General features: G+C 38.4%; 1 protein-coding gene and 1 long non-coding RNA gene across 3 annotated transcripts; one reads left to right on the top strand and one right to left on the bottom strand.

Annotated features, from left to right (window-relative positions):
* The first annotated feature begins 1409 nt into the window (after positions 1–1409).
* On the top strand, positions 1410–23665 carry LOC122654602 (eukaryotic initiation factor 4A-15-like). 2 transcript variants are annotated; one of them, XM_043848766.1, is made up of 5 exons: positions 1410–1428; positions 16566–16634; positions 16806–16912; positions 17434–17864; positions 22908–23665. In XM_043848766.1, exons 2-5 carry the CDS (start codon positions 16567–16569, stop codon positions 23541–23543), a joined length of 1242 nt encoding a protein of 413 aa, XP_043704701.1. In that variant the 5' UTR covers positions 1410–1428; position 16566; the 3' UTR covers positions 23544–23665. The 2 variants fall into 2 exon arrangements, with proteins under 2 accessions (XP_043704701.1, XP_043704700.1); XM_043848765.1 differs by lacking the exon at positions 1410–1428 and adding an exon at positions 6833–6939 and having other exon boundaries at positions 16565–16634.
* Positions 5720–13690, bottom strand: LOC122654603. The gene is made up of 3 exons (XR_006331937.1): positions 13680–13690; positions 9648–9660; positions 5720–5969 (listed from the first exon to the last, which is right to left on the bottom strand). It is a non-coding gene; the product is annotated as an uncharacterized LOC122654603 (long non-coding RNA).
* Positions 23666–25178: the final 1513 nt, after the last annotated feature.

Below are 25178 nucleotides of genomic sequence, written 5' to 3'. Positions count from 1 at the left end.
ATGATAATACCACTATCCTACCCACTTCGATCCGTTTACATCGGGGTATAGTTGAAGACACCAAATTTGACCGGAGAGGTTTTGAGATGATATTGCACATAGAGGTGGCATCATTGGATGGAAAAAGGTCCAGAATCCTCGGGGTATAGTTGAAGACACCAAATTTGACCGGAGAGGCTTTGAGATGATATTGCAGATAGAGGTGGCATCATTGGATGGAAAAAGGTCCAGAATCCGTTTGTCTTCCTTAGTTTGGGGGGCATTTTTGGAGGCCTTCCAACCATAACAATCATTATCCTTATGGGTTAATCGCCACACCATGAACAAAGAAAATTAACTTCAAAGCTAAGATTCACTTGAAAATTGGAACCATCTGAATCAAACAATGTTATCTTCGAAACAACAGGGTGGCGCTTGGGAAAGGAGAGTTTGACTCTCGCAGTGTGGGGAGGGAGAAGATTTGTTTCCCAATTTAGGTCAATATCCAGAGGTGTCCCTACCGATTTAATGGCATCGAAAATTAATTCCTTGACAAAACAAGCAGAAGGAATGTTGAATAAACTCAAATCTGAAAGTGCTCGAACTGTAAAGAAAAGAGAGGCGATTTTGGCTTGACCGATAGAAGATGTAGAATAAATCCTTCAAACCACCAAGGAGATGCCTTCAACACAATATCCCTCTCTTTTGTAGAGCAAAACTCTACAGTGAAATGCCCTAGCTCTTCAGTCCAAACAGCCTTGGCGTCTAATTTTCCCCATTTGGACACAAGGAAATTTCCCAGATTGTCTTCCACAAGGGTAAAGTTCCCTAACACACAGCCATAGATGGGAGCACGAAGGTCAGATGGAGGTTTTCTCTGGTTAGGCTCAGAGGACTGAAATAGTAGCTTGGACGAATTCTTGAACGACGTAGAGGATTCCGGACTCTGGGTTTTGTCTTCGACTTCTTCTCTACTCGAGATGACTTCGACCTCGAACGGTATGGAGGTGAAGAGCGAGGAGGTGGGGTTGCCCCACCAACAGACTTTTTCCCCTTTGATGTCATCGAACAAAAGTAAAGAAACTGTCTGTCCAAATTGAGTATGACAAGGAGTGGATAACCCGAAGATAGAAGTAGAAAGAAAAAGAGAGATAAAAGGAGAGGACCAGGTGGGATGAGTACTACCCAATAAAACAGGGAAAAAATAAGGACAAAAGACAAAAGTGGACACCCAAACAACGCAGCCAGACCAGTAGATTACAGGAGTACCTGTGACATGTGTTTGTGCTAAAGTTGGAATTAAAATAACTATTTTAGTTCTTTATTTTCATTAAAAATAGGACTAAGTTTCAGTCTGTGGAGTTAGCCCGAAATATTAATTACAGATTTTCCACCACCTTCGTCTGTGCGCCAATTCGTCCCGCATCAACCTTCTGTATCGATATCAGTAATTCAGTACAGGTCCGAAACCAACCTTCTGTATTGATATCAGAATCAAGATCGATACCAATCCCGATGTCGTGATTTAAATTCATTAACACAAGTCTAAAGGCTTGATTAGTATGAATTTTATTTGGGAAATTGTTTGGTTTGATTTTTGCACCGTATTTTAGTGTTATAAAAATCAAATGAAATTGAAATTCTGAAACACTGTTTTGTTTTGTTATGATAAAGTAATGATTTCTTGTTAAAAGATAAAATATCACCCCTCTCCTAATGGTCTTACCACCACCCCACGGCCACCGTCAGACTACAGCCACTTTCCAAAAGGACCCAAGGCATCTCCTCCTTTTGGATTCCATTTAAGGGTGTCTCTCACCAAAAAAAAAAAATTTAAGGGTGTCGAAGTTAATATCAAATCGATTCCACCGGTTCAGCCAATATTGAACCAATTTGAATAATTATCAGTTTGGTTTTGTTGGGGTTTTATGAAACCGATAGAAATCGAAACCAAATTAGACCAATCAAATAGAATCGAATCCACTAAAAATCCAATATCAGAGTACTGGACCAATGGTAACTAGAGTAACTCGATAGGAAAGCGAAAGCCCAAAAGAGAGAAAAATACAAAAAAGAAATTTTCCATTCGTTTCCTTACGTGTACACTGTACACATGTAAAGACGAAACTGGACTAGACCGACCCGATAGTAATCCGATTACAAGACGCTAATAAAAACCAATAAGTGAGTGGACCAAATCAGACTTAACCGACTAAAACCAAAACTTTCTTAACATTTTGGTTTTAGTAATAGATCGAAACCAATTCAGCCCGGCTGATGATACTTGATTTGGTATGCTTTCTATTTCAATTTTGGATTGATTTCATGAAATAATCAACAAATAGATTTTTGGTCAAAAAATTTAAATTGTTTTAATTGTATTAATATAAATATTTTAAGAATAAAAAAAATCCATTTGATAGTTCAATTTCTGATAATAGATTTTCTATGTTTCTTTGGAAAGGGTGGTGATGGAGTGGTGTGAGACCATTTAGGAGAAGAAAAAGGGTGGTGTTGTATTTGTAACATGAAATTACTATTTTGCCTATCAAATTAACCATGTTTTCATTAAAGAGCAAGAATGAAATCAAATGAAAAAAAAATTCAGAAACTGCACCTTAGCTATTTCATAATTTCTATTCCACTTTATTTCTATTTCACTGAAATAAGGTGCAAAAATCAAACCAAACAATTAATAAAATAGCCCTGAAATTGAAATAAAAATCATACCAAATAAGGCCTAAGTTAAGTAGTGGGGATTTCTATTTCAGTAAAATACAGAAGTAAAACTAAGGGGGGTCAATTGGTATGGTACCAAAGCCAAACACCCCATACCGATACCGTATCGTATCGTACTGAGTATGGTACCATTTTTGCACACCGATATCGTACCATACGTATTCGATACTATATATGGTATGATATGTGGTATTTGTTATACGATTTCATATATATATATATATATATATATATATATATATATATATATATATAGAGAGAGAGAGAGAGAGAGAGAGAGAGAGAGAGAGAATGAAATATATTAGGATAAATTACACATCACCCCTTGGTTTTCAAACGAAAACTCAAATCATCCCCTGGTTTTTTAAAAAAACTCAAATCAGCCCCTCTATAGTAACTGTGTTAGTCTGCTATTAGTTATTGGTGTGAAATGACTATTTTACCCTTGTACTAAAACATTAGAATTAAATTTATAATACTACCCTTCCTTCATCTTCAACATTGGTCAAGGGTAGTTTAGGGATTTAAATTTATTTAACTGGTTGACATCATCACTTAACAACATAAAACTAATGGTAGGGACTAATTTGTTATATTGGGGTCTAAACCAGGGGGTGATTTGAGTTTTTTTTTTAAACCAGGGGGTGATCTGAGTTTCATTTGAAAATCAGGGGGTGCCGTGTAATTTACCCAATATATTATATTTAGTATGTTATATTCTTATATATATAAAGTATTCTATAATTTTTTTGGTTAAAAAATAATTATATAATTTAATACACATATACTATATATATATATATATATTATTAGATATAAATTAGTACATATATAAATATATATTATGATAATACGGTACGGTACCAGTATTCGATAATTCGATATGGTATTTGTATATATCATCGGTATCAACCTCCACACTGATATTGTACCATACTGAGTACTGAGTACGATACCATTTTCCTATATCATTATCGTATTGGGTACGATAAGTGTAATTCGGTATGGTACGGTACGATACGTGTAATTCGGTATGGTACCGCACGGTACATGTAATTCGATATGGTACAAGTTCGGTAAACGGTAAGGGTGTCAAAACCAAACCGAAAACCGAAAACCGAACCTGAAATCGAGCCGAATTAAACGAACTGAGCCGAAACGAAGTAATTCGGTTTGGATGTATGATAATTTAATTCAATTCGGTTCGATTGTCGGTTTCATGTCTAGACCCGTCGATTTAAACCGAAATCGAACCGAATACCCATTTATTCCCAAACCCTATATCTTTTAATATCTTTTGGATAAATAATAATTAATAAAGTAAGTAAAGTAATCAAAACGGTATGCACCAAAATCAAAATGAAAATATCTTTTGGAACAGTTAGTTTTGATTTGTTTCTCTATGATTTTATTGATGTGTTTTTTTTTTGAATTATAATTTTGATGTGATCCTTTAAGGTTTTGTGAGCATTTATTTATACAAATGGAGTTCCTTGAGAACACAGCAAAGCATTAACAATGGTTGAATTAGCAGCCTATACAAAATGGAACCATATTATAATGTGTTAAAAACCGAATTAGCATCGTTTTTTTAAATCGAATTAGAACCGAATCGAACCGAACCGAGGTGTTTCGGATTCTGTTGTTAGGCCCAGAACCGACTCGGGTTTCGATTTGGTTTCGGGTCACACCCACAAGGCATGGAACCGAACCAAATACCCGAAACCGAACCGATTGACACCCTTAGTAAACGGTTCCGATATTGAATCGGCATCCTTGGGGCCATAGGTGATTTTTCATAACAAACAAAAATACTATAGGGGATTAGATTATGGAGAAAATCGTGAGAAAGTGGAGTATGAGAGGAGGAAAAGTTATACCCAAAAAATAAAAAAAAATTCTTCAATAAAGTAGAAGTATATTATTTTTTTTGGTAAAAAGTATTAGTATATTATGAATGATGATAAACAGAGAGATTCAGTTTTTTTTTTTCTTCCTATTTTTGGTAAAAACAGAGAGAATGATAGATTCCAGTTAATAGCACGGATTCCAATTTATTTAAAGGGCTCAAGTTCTCTGTGCCACAATGTTGGTTGCGTCCATACACATGGACCTGCCACCTAGGGAGGCAGGGTGGTCATTGCGCCCACTCCCATGCGTTTGCTTGCCCTCGCAAAGAGAATATTCTCCCTCATTTAAAATAAGGAATTAATATGAGGGAAACTGGAGGTACAGAGAGAGATGGAGATACATGAGAGAGAGAGAGACAGGGAGAATAGGAATAAATTATGTTATAAAAATGTAGAAGATTCTTCTAAGAGGTGAGAGAGAATAGGAATAAACAATTTTTTTAAGGGAAAGTTTCACAGACACCCCCTAAAAGTATCCAATATCTCATAAATTTATCAAACTTGATCAAAATGTCATAGACACCCCTGACGTTAAGCAAGGTTACCCCCAAGATAAAATGTCAATTTTACCCTCTTAGTTATTTACTCTTACCACATAGTGAACTTCCTATAATACCCTTAAGGTTAAAACCTCATATACAAATCATTCTCTTGCTGTTGCCGCTGACCGCTGACCACTGCCGCTGTCATTGCCGCTGTCGCTGCATCTTCTTCATCTTTTCTTACCCCTTTTATTTCTTCTTCACACCACTGAACCCACTGACCCACTTTCTCTTCCATTTTTTCTATTTGTTTTTCTGTTTCCTGAAATCCAAAATACCATCATCGGTCCCATTTTCTTCTCTAACACCCCATTTAAACCTCTTTTATTTCTTTATATCTCCCACTCAACCAAATCCAAATCCAACATCTGAAACCCTTTTCATTTTCTCTTTGATTGATAGCGGAAGAAGCAAGAACAGGGAAGGGGGGCCATGGGACTTCTTCTTCTTCTTCTTTCTCCTCTTGCAGTCTCTTTCCTGCAACTCCACCCCACCCTGCTCCTTCAACCTTGTATGAAACGCAAGCTCTGAGTCTTAGATGAAACTTTTCTGAGAGATTCTTCCGATTGCTTCATTTTTTCATCGCTCGGAACCATCTTCTTAGACATCGTTATTGTAGAAGAGGAAGAAGAGAGAAATCTGTTGGCCTGGGAAAGAGATCCGCAATTGTTCCTAGCGTGTTGATGGAGGGATCTGAAGGTGTAATTCCATCTACAGAACCCTTGATCCTTCATTGCTTCTACAGCCCCAACGCTAGCAGCCACGATCCAAGCTCTGCTTGTCGAACTCATTTTCTGTTCTTCGCCACTCGCTACTGTTATTGCTTCTCTTTGAATCTCAAGAATCAAGTAGAAGAGATGGATTATGAACCTGTGAGAAAGCAGATTAAAATGAAATTGAAAGGGTAAGTAGCCACAGAAACTATAAATAGGACAGGATCACTGAAACTGAGTTTAACCCGTGGGCGTTTTTGCCTATGGTTTTGGAATTCAGATAGCCATTGCTTCATCTTACACTCTTACCCATCTAATTAGAGGAGTACACCATGGCCCTCACACCATGCAAGTGGGATGGATGGAAAAACTTGGTGTCCACTGCCCACCATGATCCGCAGTAATGCAGATGTTCTTGAATCGGTGGTGGTCGAAGGTTGCAGCGGTGGAACAGAAAGAAACGAAGAAGAAGAAGAAATGGTGGGTCAAGAAATGGTGGGTCCCATGAAGAGAATGGTTTGTATTTGGGATTTTACCGTTAAGGGTATTATTATGGAGATTTCACAGGTAAGGGTAATTTCACCATTTAAAAAGAGTTAACAGACACTTAACTGCAGAGACTAACGGAGTGGACTAAGTTGAAATAAATTCATACAAATAGGTGGTGTCTGTGACATTTTGATCAAGTTTGATAAGTTTATGAGATATTGGATACTTTTAAGGGGTGTCCTTGAAATTTCCCCTTTTTTTTTTAAAGGAATAAATACTTTTACATAATTGTGTGATTAGATTTGTTCTTGAAAGGTTTCATATCCATAGATATCGTCCTTAATTAAGTTATTTGTTCCCTTTTTTAAAATATTAAGTTTACCTTAAATCGTTAGCGGTGGTTTTTCCTGATCTGCAATCTGATAAGTTTTTTTGCGCTTTGTCTGTTCAGGTTTAAGATGAAGATGGACATCATTTTCCTGTTTGCCATTTGATCAACGGCATTGCTGCCACTCGAGGGTCTTATTTCACCTTTCTTCGAAGGATAAGCCCCGATTTTCCACCAAGGTAAACAATTCTTCTTTTTATTTCATCTGGGTTTAATATGTTGGTCATTTGGGTCGATGGATCTGAGTGTCTTGTTCAATTTGGTTGGTTGCGAGTTTAAGTTGGGTGGATTTATTGGGATTTGGACTGAAATTTTTGGATTCTGCTTGCAAGTTAGCTACTTTGTGGTGGTTGTCTTGATTACTATTGGATTTGTCAAAGATTTTTTTAAAATTTTTTTTTTTTTTGGGTAGTCATTTGTCGGTTTGATATTATTTTTGGGTTACTTATGCTGTGAACAGTTACTGTTGCCATTGAAATTTCTATTGAATTGATATAGAATCTTGCTTGATGCTTGATTCTTGATTCAATAGGAGGGATTTTCTTATTGACGCCCCTCAAGGAGTCAAATAATTTGTAAACTCACTTTTTTTACCTGTACAATAGTGTCATTCCACTTAGAAAAATATCCATGGCAATGACATAGTGATATGTCACTTTCAAATTATTTTAAAAAAAAATTCTTTTATACCCCTATCTTAAACAACTTATGTGATTAAAACAAGGGGGCATTTAAATGATGGTGTCAAGTTCTAAACACACCTATAGAGGTATCATTCAGACACTCCCATAAATATAATGAACTAAAATTAAGTTTATGTTTCTGGGCCTAAAGACTGAGCTTCGAATGGTTGATTTTGCAGTTTTGTAATTTGTGCACAACCGGTGGTTATTTCTGTACCTGCTATTTTTCTTTGTGGTGCTCTTTTTATATGGAAATTTACATCAAATATATTTGTGTTTGCTGAGGGTTTTGAAGATGAAAATGCTGGTTGAATTTCATTTTTTGTCTTTAGACGATTAAGGAATGGGCTTTCATGAGGCAAAAGCATCAATTAGAATGATCATTTTTCTTCCTTTTCCTACTAGCAACAAGAAGTGTTAAAATTAAGTAATACTTTTTACTAAGGAAACACCTTGTGATTTGTTGGAATATGTAATCTAGAATACCTTGGGGGTATTCTGGTCCTTTTGGGGTTAGTTTATTTATTATGTTATTAGGTACAGTCGGCTATGTGGGTTTTAGTCCCACATCGCCTAGTTTAGTTTATTTGTAATTTCCCCTCTATTATAAATAGAGGGGCTTACCTATCAATTAATTAATTCAAGTATTTACAATTTCCATCTTCTCTTCTCTCTTTTCTTCTCTCTAGAGTTACTGGTTACAGGTCCTAGGTTTACTACATGGTATCAGAGCTATTGTAACTAGTACTAATTTTCTCCATAATAGCTGTTTTGAGAGTCGTTTTAAGTTTTTGGTTTGAAGAAGGAAACCCTAGTTCATAAAAGAAGAAGAACTAGGGTTTCGTATGATGAATCATACATATTTGATTCGAAGGTTTGCTGGTCGTGGTGTTTATTCTGCCACATGGATTGTCTGGTTTCTGCTATCGATTTTGGGGTTCTGAAATCGCTGAATATGGTAGTTGATTGTTGATGGCGTTTTGATATTCTTGAAACCCCTTCTGTTTGATGTTGAGGGGTTCATTGGTTCTTCGATTATTGCGGTCCCTGTTATGGTTTCTGATATTTGTTGGTTTGAAGGTTTGGTCGATGGAGTATATGCTGTCTCCTGGAGTCGATTGCTGCTTTGTTTGCTTATCTGGGTATTGATTTGCTGAATCTATTTGCACTTGTAATGCTCCTATCGATGCTGATGTTGCTGGCCTACCTCCGAGAATCGATTTTCTGCTTTGCTTGCTGCTGCAGTAATTTTTTGGAGGAGTTTCTACCATCAAGAGAGACACTCAACTTCATCAATTAATGGTTTGAAGAAGTTCTTTTTTCTGCGGTAGCTGCTGCCCCTCTTCACCTGCGTTTTTTGGAGTCTCTATTCCCTTGAAGACCAAGTCTCTTTTTTTGCCTTGGAGATTGGTTGTTCTTATTGGAGATTCATTCCAGCAGCCATGGTGATGCAGAAGCCGAAACCATGATTAATTTGGCTGTTCTTTGATTTTTCGTTGGAGCCTTTTTATTTGTTTGTTCTTTTAGCCTAGGGTTAAAACAGTCTTTTTCATGGTTTATCTTCTTAGTTTCCCTCCACGATTTTAGAGGGATTAGTATTTTATTTTATTTGTTTTAGTTGTTTACACTTATACTCCTATTTAGAGTATAAGTCTATTCTGTGTTTTATAATTAGGATTCAGATTAGGAATCCCAACTCCTAATCTGATTAGGATTGCTTTAGATTGATTATTTGTAAGGCCTTTAGGCCCCTTTATTATTATAAATAGTAGAATCGTGGGAGGCTCCCCACCTATTATGTTTGAAATTTTGTTTCTTCTTGCTTCTGCCATGATTCTCTGCTTCTTCTCTGTCTTGTGTGTCATATCAAGACCCTTGTGAGTAATATCAAGGGCTAGGGCTGGAGTAATCCGGCGACTCCTTGCATCTTGCGGATCGGGAGGTTCGTCTTCTTCTTCCTTCAAGTTCTTCAAGGTTGCTTTGCTGAAATTCTGCAATTCCAGTAAGAGTTGCAATTTCCTGCAACTTTATCATCTCTTCTTCTTACTTCCATCTAACCTAATCGACTTCCCCAAACCCTAGCTTCATCTACATTCATCACAGCCCTATTCCCTCATCAGATTACACTCAAAACCTAACCACAGGTCCATCACAGTAACCCTCCCACTCGGTCTCAGTTGCAGCCTCACCTATCCACTACAAACCTTAAATCCCTCCCTCAACATAAAAACCCAGAAACCCTAAGATCTGCCTAGACCTAACCAGCCATCAAAACCCCACCAAAGTCCAGCCGAACCACCCCCTCCCTGCTAGGAAAACTCGACCTAAAGCCCAGCCCCTAAATCTGCTCCTAAACCCTAGTTTCAGCTTAGATCCTAAATCTGAAAACCCAAAACCCTAACCCTAATATTTCTGAATTTCTATTTCTTATTCAAATCTCATTAAAACCTATTCTAATAGACTCCTAAAATTCTGCAGACCATTACCCAATAAAACCCTAACTCAATCTCCCATTCCTAACCCTAATTTTGCCCTAGTTACCCTAAACTGCCCATTCGGCCAACCCTAAAACAGAACCTGGTCCTAAGTGAGATTTATTTCACCTAGGCTACATTACATGGACAACATCTATCAAAGGTTTTTACTCTCTTGAATCGATTTCTCCAAATATCGAACTATTTTTTTCTGGTTCTTCTTTGACTGGCTGCATCGATCACTTGTTGGTTTATGGTTTCTCCCTGGTTTCGATATGAGCTACAACTACCGCCACGGCTGATTTCAGAATCACCACTTCAACTCTATCGTTACTCTCTGGACTCAATATTGTGGGAATCAATAGGCCCTGGTATTACGTTACAACATCTTAAATTTTAGGTTGAACCAAGCTTGCAAGAGAGAGATCTATTAACTGAATCATGTTGGGTTTCTGCTGGATTTGCTGGTTCTGTTGAGTTGTAAGGAAGAAATTAACATCCTTCTTTATGATTCCTTTTATTTTATTTTAACCTAATTTTCCCATATTACCCTCATCTTATGTCACTACCCATATCACGTTACCTCTTGTTGACTCCCCCTTCCTCACGTTTCCGTTTCCTTTTCCTTTTAAGTTTTAACTTATTAGGTATTTAATGCTACTAGCCTACTACCCTACCTTTATTAGTACCCATCCTTCTTATGATTATTTACATCTTGCCATTAAAAGTTTGCTCCTTCCAAGTATGTCCCTCATCTATAAATCTAATTCCCTACATGACCCATTACTTTCTTTTTTACCAAGGGTCCCTTGCAAAATTCTGGTTATTTACCAAACTGCCATTACTTTTTCATACATTCCCCTATTTGACTGCCCAATTGACCCTTGAAAATTCTGATTTATTACCAGTTTGCCCTTTGGCTTGGATTGTATTTAAAAGTGGATTTCCACCAAATTACAGCCATGCCATCCTTTTTACCAACACCGTTCGTTTTCAATAATTCTAATTCCCTTCATATCCCATACCTTTGGTATTTACCCATAACACCTTTGGAAACTTCTGGTAAATTACAATTTTACCATTCCTTCCTTTTTAATTACCCATAGCACTTTTAGAAAATTCTGGAATATTATGTTTTTGCCCTATCTTTTACATTATCTCTGTTATGTCCACGTGTACTACACGTGAGGGGGGGATTATGTACAGTACACCTGCAGACATTGTAGAAGCAGAACTTACAGGAACACTTGGTGCAAAGCATAGAAGATCAGAGTTTTCACCATTGCCAATGGGTATCTACTTTGTTATTGGGTTGAGTTTGCCGTAAGGGGGAGATTGAAGTATTGAAGTATTGAAGATTTTTGGTTGTTGCCTATTTGAAGACTTTCGATTGGGTTGGTACAGTTTTTTTTCACTGCCTGATTCAGTTTGTTTTCGCTGCTTGCTGCTCTATGCTTTAATTATTTCACTTCCAGATTCTATGTCACTATGACAATCTGAGATTCATCATTGGATAGCTATTGAAGATCGTTTAAAGCTGCCTTTTTTGGAAGACATTTCAGTCCCGGTTTGCTGATCAAGGCTGTCCAAGTTTTGAAGATCTATTTTTTCAAGTTCTTGAAGGTTTATTTGGGAGCTGCATTCATATGTCAAGCTGGATTCTGTTGCACCTTAGTTTTTTCCGATTTTGTTCAAGTTGGGCATTAGTACCTTGTATGCGCCAACTTGAGGGAGAGTGTTAGCATTATTATGGAGTTCTTTTTTTATTTGTTTTAGTTCAAGCTGGATTTTTCTTCTTCTCTTATTTGTATAATCCAGCTTGAGGGGGAGTGTTGGAATACGTAATCCAGAATACCGTGGGGGTATTCTGGTCCTTTTGGGGTTTGTTTATTTATTATATTATTAGGTACAGTCGGCTATGTGGGTTTTAGTCCCACATCGCCTAGTTTAGTCTATTTGTAATTTCCCCTCTATTATAAATAGAGGGGCTTACCTATCAATTAATTAATTCAAGTATTTACAATTTCCATCTTCTCTTCTCTCTTTTCTTCTCTCTAGAGTTACTGGTTACAGGTCCTAGGTTTACTACATGGTTTTTCAAAATGCATAAGGCATGGATGTTGTAAAAGCTTGTGGAGCTACTAAGTTGGACTAGATTGTATATTATAATCAAGAAAATGCGGGTGAGAGTTTTTCAGTACAGGCTTTCTAAGAACTGGAGAGGAGCTTGTTGCGTCTGGATGCTAATTAAGGTTAGGCTGGCTTTAGTATCTTGTGTTCCAATTTAGCCTGGTTCTGACTTGTTTTGTCCATTAACCTTATACGCAGCTACAAACTGAGTTTGTCCTTGAAGAGCAGTGATATGGTAACTTCAGTTTCATGGTTTTATCCAAAGTATGCTAAAGTAGTGTAACCTTGTTCAATCCATGGCTTGTGGCTACAAGTCATCCAATTGATCCTAAGTGATACGTTGTTCAACATATGCTTTTCCTTTGTACCCCAAGGAATTCTTTCTCATGCATCCAACCATCAACCCATACCTATATTTACATGTTATCCATCCATCAACCCAGGTATGACCTCGGATAGAGCCTATTGGAGGGCAAGGATCCATGTAGAAGACCCTATTTAGCTGAGATTCTCCTGACTTGCTGGGCTGTGCCTCTTTCCTCTTACTTTTGTCTGTCATTTATCATTTTTCATTTCTCATCGTATTTTCGATCCTTCTTTTCTCCATCTCTTCTTTATCCTTTATTTGTGTAGACCTCAGTTCCCCCTTCTTGGTTTTTTTTTGGATCCAAGTAGCCGACCCCAGTAAGTTGGGATAAGGCTGAGATTGTTGTTGTTGATAAATTATGGGTGTATATTTTCTTGATTTATTGTAACAGGTTAAGAATATTAATATATTATGGGTCTATGTTCTCTTGATTTATTTTAACAGGTTAAGAATATTTTTAGAATGATTAGTGTTGGTGATGTCTAAATTTCCCCCCCTTTTTTTCAATGTATGTAGGGACAAAAAATGGGTAAAAATAACAGTGTCAGCCAGGGCCAGCTTGACCCTGCTTAGCCAAATGGCAAAAATAGGTCTGTCAGGGTCTATCTGGGCCAGTTTGCCAATCACGGTCAATCAGGGCTGTGCTCTGCTGGGCTGAGCCTGGGCTAAAAATCTCAGCCTGACCTAGTTATTGTGACCTAGCTAGGTTTTTGAAAAATCCGGCCCATGCTGGCCCTGTTGCACCCCTATTACATATGCTATTTTTGCCCATTTATTGTTTGATTGGACTTGATGTTTTGGAACCATCTAGCTATATGCATTTGGATTTGTTCTAGGTGAAGAGGCTACAAAAATTTTTTTTTTGGTAAATAAATATATTACCGAACCCCAAGAGGGGACAGGGAAGAGAGAACCAAAGAATCAATATACAAGAAGGAGAAGAAGGAAAAGGAAAAAGGGGGGGGGGGAGAGAGGAAAAAGGAGAGAAACAAATTGGGGGGGGGGGGGCGGTCGACCAGCCTACGCAGAGGAGGAGGACTGCAAAAGGGCAGAATCAAGGCCCCAAAAAGTCAAAATGTGCCTATTTCTATGGCTGTTCGAGCAGGGCCTCTGGCGGATACTACTGAGCTTGGTGGACACATCGAAGGAGATGGCTTTCCAAATCACATCAAACGATCTAGAGTTGGAAGTCCATCTCCTGAGGTTCCTTTCCATCTAGATATGATGAATAGCGGCGCTAAAGACTAGCTTCCCGATGGTGTCACAAATGGAGTTCCTAGAAAAGGAATTGAGCAACCATTGCCATTCGCGATCAAAGCTTCTGATCCTTCTGCTACACGGCCAGATGGAGGATAAGGCCTTTTTCCAAATGGTATAGATAGAGGCTACAAAATTTACTGGTATAGATGGAGGAAGCTTCAATTTCATTTTGCTTATGTACCTGTTTCATAGTTGTCTTAATAATTGAATGGATTAGGATGTTCAGGCACCTTGTTTGTTATGTCGGAATTGTCTCTCTGTAATCTGAGTATAACATTTTTTAATTGCATGAACCTTGGTGTTTTTCAAGACGGTTGCATGTTTGTCCTTGAGATTTTCAATTCATTCTTTGATGTAACAGTAACAAAAGATGAAACTATTAGGATTGTACATGTTACCCTGGTGACTTTCAGTTAATGCTTTGGCATAACTGTAGAGAATAGTTTGAACTTTTAGGTGTTTTTCTTGCATTTTTGAGTTGGTTTATGAGGATTGTGTGCTCGGGTCCAGTATCTCAATTTTTCACATCTCAGGTGTCACTATTTTTTTTCTTTCTTTGTATGATTTAGGGAAAAAAGAAAAGAAAATTGTGCTCTGCCAATTGCTAGTATAACATGGCTGTAGCACATGCGCTCACATTTCTTTAAGTTGCTCTTTTCTTTGAAGTATCCATGTTTATTCTTAATGCATTCAGCAGGATTAACATAGGATTTTATAATGCCAGTAAAAGCCTAGCATAAAGATATTTCGTATAGCAGGATCCACCCATTGGTTAGAGAAGGATCTGTAGACTTGCAGAAAAGATATGCAAATTAAAAGAGGGACGTTTATTTGTGTGTCGGTTCTTGCTAGTCGATCTTCATTGTTTACCATTGCAATCTCCTCATTGTGCACTGTTATGTGTTAGTTAACACAAATCACCATGCATGGTCAGCTACGTGGCTATTATCATGGTTATATGTAGTGTCATTGGGTTAGTTTATTTAAGAGCAAGTTTTTGCCATTGTGGGTTAGTTATGGGATGTGTGGAAGGAGTAGCTTTAGGAGTTATAACTAAGAGATAATGTTGTTGTGTAACGGCTGCCTCCTTGAGTGGCCCTATTAATTCATGTGAAGGAATGAAGAGACCTATCTTGGAATTTCCTATAATTTCTCTTGTGAGAATAGAGGCAAGGCTTCCTCCATTAAGCCAATTATCCCCTACAATTTCTCCTCATCTCTTGCTCTACTGTGCTATCCAAGATAGGTAAATGAACCCACTACCCAGTCCCTGTACATACTAGCTTGGTATCAGAGCCAAGGCATGGAGAGTGGAGAAGCTAGAACGCAAGGTGGAATCTCTCTCTAAAGGGCAGCAACTGATCATGAACAAGCTGAATGATGTGCTTGAGAGGCTTGGTTCATGTGCCGCCTACTCTGATCTTAAAGGAAAGACTTCCATGGTTCCACCTCAGGTCCATGAAGAACGATCGGGTCAGACCACCGGCAGCCGTCCGACTGGTGCTCCAAATACCTTCACCTCAAGATTTGTCAAGGTGGATTTCCCACGCTTTAATGGGGATGAAGACACAACTAGTTGGATTTGCAGAGTGGAACAGTTCTTTCAATTCCACCAAACTTCAAAATAGGAACTAGTCGCTCTTGCTTCTTTCCATTTCAAAGGAGATGCCCAACTATAGTTCCAACTGTTCAAGTTAGGAAGAGTAGATTTGAATTTGCCATTGTTCTGTGAAGGAGTGCATGCTAGATTTGGGCCTAATCAATTTCAATATTTCTTTGGCGAACTTGCCAAATGTGTGGTTTCCGAGATTATCAGTTGCAATTCGTAAAACTCCTAGCCAGAGTGGGCTATTTCATCTGAACGACAAATTGGTTGCTTTGTTAGCTGGTTGGTTGAAAGATAATCTGACGGTGGATGTGATTACAGGCCGATCATCATCCCTCTCAGTGGCAATTGATTTAGCACGTCTATATGAAGGTCGCAACCACTCACTTGAGGGAATGAGCATTCCACCAATTATTCAAGGTTCAACTCTTCCTGTTTGTCGACTCACGTCAATGGAATTGCAAGAGAGGCTTATGAGTGGGTTGTGTTACAATTGCAATGAACAGTTTGTGCCAGGTCACTGTTGTAAGAAGTTCTTTTTGATTGAAGGTGATTACAAAGATGAAGAGGATGTTGATAATTCCGAAGTTATCATGAAGCAATTCTCGGATTTGGGCCTTGAGGACAAGTCCAGTCTTAAAGGGCGGGGAGGGGGGGAAGGATGTTATGTGTGAGTTAACACAAATCACCATGCATGGTCAGCTACGTGGATATTATCGTGGTTATATGTGGTGTCATTTGGTTAGTTTATTTAAGAGTAAGATTAAGTTATTGTCATTGTGGGTTAGTAAGAGAGTAGTGGACGGAGTAATTGTGAGTCATCGTGGGTTAGTTATACGATGCATTGAAGGAGTAGTGTTAGTAGTTACAGCCAAGAGATATTGTAGTTTTGTAATGGCTGCCTCCTTGAGCAGGCCAATTAATTCGTGTGGAGGAATGAAGAGATCTATCTTGGAATTTCCTATAATTTATATTGTGAGAATAGAAGCAAGACTTCCTCCGTTAAGTCAATTATCACTTACAATTTCTCCTTATCTCTTTCTCTACCATGCTGTCCAAGATAGGTTAATGAACCCAGTCCCTGTATGTACCATGCTATCCATGTCATTAAAATTTTGTATTATTTTTAATTTTATTTAAATTTCCTTTCCTTGTGCCTTTTCAAAATTGTCTGGAGGTAAGATCCTTATTTAAAACCTTAGAGGTCTTGTCAATGAATTGTAATCAGACATCCCTTCCTTATATTTTTGTCTATACACTAAATTTTTTAATCTTATTTTACAGTCATGGCGGGAGTGGCACCGGAAGGATCACAATTTGATACTCGTCAATATGATACTAAAATGAATGAATTGTAAGTTCCACCATTTTAGTTCATGTTGTCTAGGTTGTTTTTAGTTTGCGCTGATTGTCATGTATGTTGTTCTATTTGCTTATTGAAGTGTGTGATATTGCATATATTTTTTACCATATGCTGACTTTGTATTAGTGGCTTATTGGTGTTTGTTTGTTAATGTGGGGACAGGCTTGGATCTGATGGGCAGGATTTCTTTACTTCATATGATGAGGTGTATGACAGTTTTGATGCAATGGGCTTGCAAGAGAATCTTCTGAGGGGCATCTATGCATATGGTAGATCGAACATTGCTCTCATTGTTTTTATGATTCTATTCATATATAATTAATTGCACATTACTTGTAACCTTTTGATTTATTTTTTAGTCAATACTATCATTTTGTTATGTACTATTCTGGGTACTATTGGACCTCTCACTGATTTTTTTGGGGGGCCTTCACCGTTTCAGACTCTGCAACAATTCCATTGGAATCCATAATTTACACAGCAGGCATCCATGTCAGATGCTGACACATACTATTTACAGTTTTTAATCTCTCGTGGGCATGCCTGATTAGTCTATTATTTATTTTGTTCTCTTTGGGGGGGGGGGGGGGAGGGTGGTTGGGTGGGTTTGTTTGGTGCATCTATTCGAGTTGGTCTTTTTTTACCTCCCTTTTTTTTGGTGATAAATATTCTAACTTGGCTTGCTCTTACCCTTCCTTTTCGTGTATTTTTTGCTGTAATTTCATGGACCCATGAACCCCAATTGCAGTGATAGACAAAATGCTGATTTGGTTCTTGATTATTTTTCTAGGGTTTGAGAAGCCATCTGCTATTCAGCAAAGGGGGATTGTGCCATTCTGCAAAGGTCTTGACGTTATTCAGCAAGCACAGTCCGGAACAGGAAAAACAGCAACTTTCTGCTCTGGAATTCTGCAGCAGCTTGATTATGGTTTAGTGGAATGCCAGGCTTTGGTCCTTGCACCCACCAGGGAACTTGCCCAACAAATTGAGAAGGTCATGCGTGCACTTGGGGACTATCTTGGCGTGAAGGTTCACGCTTGTGTGGGTGGAACCAGTGTCCGTGAGGATCAGCGCATTCTATCGAGCGGAGTGCATGTGGTGGTTGGCACTCCAGGTCGGGTGTTTGACATGTTGCGGAGGCAGTCTCTTCGCCCTGATTATATTAAGATGTTTGTTCTGGATGAGGCTGATGAAATGCTTTCACGAGGTTTCAAGGATCAGGTTAGTTCTTTTATTTTTTTATCTCAATTTGACAGTTTGTTGTGCTTATTTTATTTTCCAATGGTCACCAATTCGCTCAATCTGTTGTTAGTGATGCTGTTGTTATGGCTTATATGTGAAATATCCATCGTTGTCACATCAATTTTAATTCATATGAATTAACTTAATGATGGAAGTTGGTTTCAACATTACAATGTTTGAGAAGAACTCTAAGCGCTTATTGCTGAAGTCCTATTTGCTTAGTAAATTGTCATCCTTGACATCTTCAAAGTTGGTATGCTCCCCTGATTTTACATTGTCTTGTAATGCTTAGAGCTATCTGCTTGATTTAGCTCCTCCTTTTTGTACCTAATGTTAGTCTAGGGTTTGTTACTGACACAGATCAATATAATGAAGTGAGGGTAATAATAGTAGATAGAGAAGTTTAATTGTGCTGAAGGTGAGAAATTACTTGCAATGGCATTTAGGAGAAATGGATAAAACATTGTAAATGGGACAAATGGAAGAACAATAGGCCTGTCGAGTTTTGGATTAGGAAGTCAACTTGTTAATACCTTGTAACTTACCATTTCAGATTGTGTTGAGAGACAGGACTTGATTTAAGATGATTGTAAATTAATTCTCTTGATTTGTTAATTCTAATGATACTAGGGCACTGGAGAGGTGCAACACAGGATCAGGTGCAGCATCCCCTGTGATGCGTTTCTAAAATCTGGCAATCAGATTTATAAATCCAAACCCACAGGACAGAATCACAGTGAAGTAGACAAAGACCAGAATATGCATATTTCAAATAATTGAGAATCATTAGCTTCGATGATCAAATCTGGGCACAAGGTGCTTGTAAGTTGTAACCTGTGGAACACAACCCCTAAATCCCAGGGAGATCCAATGATTGGACTAGATTAAATGCAATATAGGGTTAGGGTTTTGGGTTTTGGAAAAGGGTAAAATAGGGGAATCTAGGGTTTTGAGTGGGTGGATGAGACTGGGGTTAGGATCGAGTGCAAGAGGGGGGCAGAGAGGGTAATTTGGCTCTGGTTTGGTAGGTTTTTGATGGGTGGATTGATCTGTGCAGGTTTAGGGTTTTGGGAAAACTAAAAAAATAAAGGGGGAATGCTAGGGTTTGGGGTTGTAGAGGATTAGAAGTAGAATTGGAGGATGGGGAATGTTTCAGACTTACTTGTAATGGCAGAAGGTTATTGGCAGCAGCATTGATGGAGGAACTTGAAAAGAAATTTAATCTTTGACTGAAACTAGAAAGTAGAACTTGAAGAGAACCACCGGGCTTCACACCGCAAGGTGTCGATTGGATCAAACACCAATACCACCAGCCTCGATCAGACACAAGACAATCTTTAAAGAGAAGAGAAGTTGCAACAGCTTGCACGAGCAGAGTTTTTAAAATTTCGGATGTAATGTGCACCTCCCACGATTTCATTTGTATTTATAGGTGGCCAATGGCCTTACTCCTAACCAGCCTAGGAGAAGGAATAGATCCCCCCCTAGCCGTGCTCTATTACATGGGCAGAAGGTCATGTGACTTATTAATTAATCACATGGCAACTTAAATAAAGAAAAGATCCTATTCTAAAAGAATATTCCAAAATCACTGAAATTGGACCAATGGTTCAACAGATTGAATTTAAAATATAAAATAAAAACGAAGTATGGAAAAGAAACTAAGTATGGGAGTCTACTATACATAGGCATCCCTACTACTACTACTTCTTGGACAGCAACCTCTTGTTCCTCATCTTCTTGCGAATGTAGTGCTTCAGCTCTCCCCGGCTTGAAAGCATTCGTCTCTGACGAATGGATGAAGGACATGTAACAGTCATATAGCTTAGGATCGAGTTTTTTTGAAGTCGTCCACATGAATCCATGTGCTGTTCTGGCGTGGGAGACCTTTCCACTTGACAAGGAAAGCATGGTAACCGCTGCCACGTCGAGTGGTCTTGTGCATGTCATCCCAAAACTTCTTCAATAATGTCTTCAGTGGGTGGTTTGAGTTGGGGCAGCCTCAGCATATGTTCAGAGTCACCATCATCTGAGTGATGTCCCACATAAAGATGTAAATCAGGCACAAGATAGATCAGTTCATACTTGTCAAGCCGCCTTCTAGGCGTCCAGTCTCTTTCTTGGGTCCAAGCCGAAACACGCCTTGTTGACACTTCACTAGTTTACATTGATTTATGTTTATTGTTTTGTTTTTTGATGGATTTGCTTATATTATGTCCTTTGCTTTGTTTATTATGTGTTGTTTTTGTCATGTAATCATATTAGGTCATTACTAGCATAACTATATCATATTGCATTGATATTGCTTCCATGTCACATGTAAAGCATAATTATATAAAATTATTATTGCTATATTACATAGTCATATGCTGCACACCTAGGGTGCTGTAGGCGATGCCTTGGGTTGCCTAGTCACAATGACAACTATGGATTGGTTATTTGTAAGTGCAATTAGGTACTTTAGTTACTGTAGGAGTTGGGATTTGATTTAACTTTGTTTTCAGTCTTAGGATAGGATTAGGAATTCTTTGTTTGATTCTATATAACAGCATGTATGCCAACGATTATCAGTTGGATTGGAATGAATGAAATTTATTTGGATCTTGCTGTGGCTATGCGGTTGAGTCTTCTTTCTTCTTCCCTGTTCAATCCAGATCTCCAGGTTCATCTTTCTTTTTGTTTCTTTTATGTTCTCTTATTCCCCCATAATTCTTCTTCCTCTTGTGTTTCTTCTTTTTATCGTGTGACTTACTCCTATATTTACTGGTTGTTCCCTGTTTCTGGGCGATCTAACAGTCCCAACATAAGAAGATCGAGCACCTTGGTGAGCAATCAGTTTACCATAAGATTTTGGGGGAAAGGAAGCTCTTCCATGAACAACCTAAACCCTCGAGTCTTGTTCCCCATAAGTTGCTGCGAAATCTTGACTCGAAATCAAACCTGGTTGCTACAGTACCGCCTCCTGTGATTTCAATTTATTTTAGCTTATTGAACCAGATGTTTGTGGGTTGGATTCATGAGTCCCTCAGGCTAACAACCTTAACCTGAATTTTTGAGTTGATTGGTGATATACCGACTGAGATGCTTCACTTGAATTAAAACCAGGTGTACCGTTTGTTTCTGCTCTTCGAAAGGAAGAAGAAACCTACTTTTGTTATTTACAAGAAAGTCCCTGTCTTTCAGGAATTGTTAAAATCCCCTTAATACTGTTTGGATCCCAGATACATTCCCTTTCATCCTCCTTAATTCCCTTTGTGGCCTGTCTCTGATTTCTCTTCTCGAAAGGGTCATATGCTGTTCATATAATTACAGAATTACCATTCAACCATTTAAGTGAGCCCATGGCCCCATAGTGATCCTAAGACAGAATTTTTTTTTATCCCTGGATAGCATCAAGTAGAGTTCATGTTACCACCTCAATTCTTCGATGAGAAATTTGCTAAGGTTGAGGACTTTACTCCTCAACTAGAGTTCTGTTTGGGGATGGCCTTTTTTTTTAAAGTCGGGAAGAGTTGATGCAAAATTCCAGCAAGAAGAGAAGATTGGGCCCAACTGAACCTATGGTTCAAGTTTGGTTTAAGTTAGGATTAATTTGAGTGCCAAAATGGTTATATGGGCCAGGGTAGTTTTCTATTGGTGAAGATTATTATTATGGTGAGGCTTAGTAAATAAAAAATTGAACAACACTATTGTTGGAGTTGAGTTTGATTTAATGTCTGAATTCTGTTTTGGAATTAGAAATCGTGAATGGCAGTTGCGGCGGTAGTTGTTGGAACTAATTGATCATCAACTGGAAAGATGATTCTTCACAGTTTGAAGTGTAACTGATGGGTTCTCAGGTCAATACTTGTTTCATTCAGCTAAAAGGTGTAGAGGAAGAGGGAGAAGAGGAGGGTCTGGTTCAGCCCTTTCCTACATCTTCTGCGACTGGGGAGAGGCCATGATGATCATTTGAAGGCATTAAAAGATCTTATTTATCGGGCTGTTAGTGGAGATCTGGGCTACCCTAGAAGTGTTGGTTTTGATTGGTTTGGGTTGTCAGGAAGATTTGGATTTTGATTGTGAGGAGATCAGAGAAGATGGCAACGGAATTTTGTATGTTTTTTTACCAATTTTTATTTCTTCCTTTGCACTTCATCTAAAAGTCAATCAACATGATATGATGGATGGTTCCCTGGTTTCAAAGTGAGAATGGATCATCTGCATGTACCAACAGGTGAACGTACATGTCAGAGCCAACCACCTGTCCTATTTTTGCCATTTACAAGGGGAGGAGGGGTTTTTATGGAAACAAAATTAAAATCTGATTGGCTCTCACATGTACGTTCACCTGTTGGTACATGCAGAGGAACCGAACTCTTTGGAAGTGGTGTTTACCAATGAGATAATCTGTCCGGCTGGCCCGTGCTGCTTAATTCCTCAGTATGATCTGAAAGGACTGTTGAGAAAGTATGAACTCTTTCTGAGCAATTATGACATGAACTGTGGAATGATTGTGATATTTGAGTTCTAATGTTTTGTCTTATTCTTATACAATCGGTAACAAAGTGGTTGTTGTTATTGGTCATCTCTGTGTGGTTTTCATCTTCACCTTTATCTTCCCCCCCTCGTACACATTCAACGTTAGTGAAAATATTTGATCACTGCTTTTCAGTATTATTTTGTTGGTGATGCTCTTTTATTTTTTTTATTGCAAGACAGTTATTCAGTTATTGGTTATCTGTCATATTTATGACTACTAATGTGTTTAAAGTATTCATATTTGTCTATTTTATAATGGCACTTTTTGGAGCGGGTGAGCCTTGGCGCAATGGTTAAGTTGTGCTATTGCAACCATTAGGTTGCAGGTTCAAAACATTGAACAAGTCTCTCTGCAAAACGGAGTTTAAGGCTGCTTACCTTTTTCCCTCCCAGACCCTGCAGTAGCGGGAGCCTCGTGCAGCGGGACACTCTTTTTTCTTTTTATACTGGTACTTTCTGGCCACAAATGTTTTTCTAATCATCGCTTTTTCACATTGTCAGATATATGATATCTTCCAGCTATTGCCATCGAAGGTTCAAGTAGGAGTATTTTCTGCCACAATGCCACCTGAAGCCCTTGAGATCACGAGAAAGTTCATGAACAAGCCTGTGCGGATCTTGGTTAAGCGTGATGAGCTTACCCTCGAGGGTATCAAGCAGTTCCATGTCAATGTAGAAAAGGAGGATTGGAAGCTTGAGACTCTGTGTGATCTTTATGAGACCTTGGCTATCACGCAGAGTGTCATCTTTGTCAACACTCGGCGTAAGGTTGACTGGTTGACAGACAAGATGCGGAGTCGCGACCATACAGTATCTGCCACTCATGGAGATATGGACCAGAACACCAGAGACATCATCATGCGTGAATTCCGATCTGGTTCCTCCCGGGTGCTCATTACCACAGATCTCCTGGCGCGAGGTATTGATGTCCAGCAGGTCTCTCTTGTCATAAACTATGACCTTCCCACACAGCCTGAGAACTACCTCCACCGTATTGGACGTAGTGGACGGTTTGGTAGGAAAGGTGTTGCTATCAACTTTGTGACACGGGATGATGAGAGGATGCTGTTCGACATCCAGAAGTTTTACAATGTGGTCATTGAGGAACTGCCTTCAAATGTTGCAGATCTTCTCTAAAATAACTTTTTCTTTGTTTCCTTTTTTGCAGGGTAAGCTGCCTTCTATTTAATGAGAACTATTTAATATGTCCGAGTGATATGGTTCTTGCATATTTGCAATGGTGGAATCCATCATTGCCCATCTTGAGGGTTTGGGTGGCGTTTGTTGCATATTTGCAATGGTGGAATCCATCATTGCCCATCTCGTGTGTTTGGGTGGCGTTTGTTCCAAATTTTGTTGCAGGCAGGGTTTCGCATCTTACGAGTCACCTAAAGGAATTAGCTTGGAAGTCACCTTTCGCTTGGATATTGGTTCACTTTTCTTTTTGTTGGCTTTATTTTTTACATATATACTATGGTGATACTATGTAGAATCAAGTGGTTTTAAATTATGTTGGAAACTCTACTCTTCTTGACTTGGTCTTCTATGGTGGTGTCTTTGCTTACATTTTACCTTTCTTTGATTTTGGATGATGATAAGGCTACCCTTATTTAGACTCTTTTGTGTATTGTTCTATGGTTTATTTAGGTGAAACTTGGTTGCTAAGTATAATTTGTTGAGTCAGTGGCCTCGAATGTTGGGGATCACATTGATGTAGAAACAGAGAATGAAACTAGTTTTTGCACCAGTTGTCAGTTCACTGAGCCATAAATTAATTGTCTTGTTTTGGTGTTGATTTGGAAGAGGTCGGTGTTTGGTGGTTGGAGACCATTAGAAATTTATAGCAGCTGGATTGAAGCCATTTGCCGTAGGACATGTTGATTCTGAACCTGCTAATTCAAGTATTAGTGAGCCCCTTAGTGTTTTAGTTTTTGTTGTAATTTTCTGGTGTTGTGAAGAAGATTTACAGTAATTTATTGGGTTTACATGAAGCTAGGCTTAATGTTTGGTTTTAAGAGATTGTTGCCTGTTTCTGTTGAGGCATATCATGTTTTGATGCTCGACGATGGTGTAACAAACTATTTCAGTTTCTATATTTTCACTTAAAAAAAAAAACAGTTTGTCTCTTCATTAGCCTGAAAACCATTATTTATTAGACTACAACAAAGTGAGACTGAAACCCATAGCTATTATAAATCCTCATACAATAATTACACCAGTTTTGAAGTAACCATCTAACATTCTAACAACACTTGTTGTATTAAAGGTCTCAGTGTTACTAAAAGGGCAAAACGAAAATAAAAAAAAAATCCTCCGATGAGGTTGAACTTAAGGGAATTTGTACAATAGCATTACCCTAAAACCTGGATTAACCAAGAGTACAAACGGAATTTTAAAACTGTTAATAGATGAAATCCTTGGATCTTGCCAAATGGATTACCTCTACCTACTTTGTCACACACCAATTTTTGAAAGAGAGGAAGAATTTTGGCAAACACTATTCTAGATCACAGATCCTTTTTGATAAATTGGATTGATGAAGCAAGCCATTGCGAGGAAAATACCAATTTGGATCCTCTACTGCCGAGCTGCCTGGCAGGACCCCAAGCAGGGTTAAGGCGGTCATTCCCCGCCTTGATGTGTCTCGGCAGCACGGTCCTGCCGGGCAACTCGGCAGTAGAGGATTTGGATCCGGGAAATAACTTCCTTTCAAAATTTCAACACAAATGCTATTCATTTCAAAGTGTGAAAATATGTGAATTCGCCATGCTA

This window comes from Telopea speciosissima, chromosome 3 (assembly GCF_018873765.1).
Source record: "Telopea speciosissima isolate NSW1024214 ecotype Mountain lineage chromosome 3, Tspe_v1, whole genome shotgun sequence".
NCBI lineage: Eukaryota > Viridiplantae > Streptophyta > Magnoliopsida > Proteales > Proteaceae > Telopea > Telopea speciosissima.
This window is presented reverse-complemented; position numbering and strand designations above follow the sequence as displayed.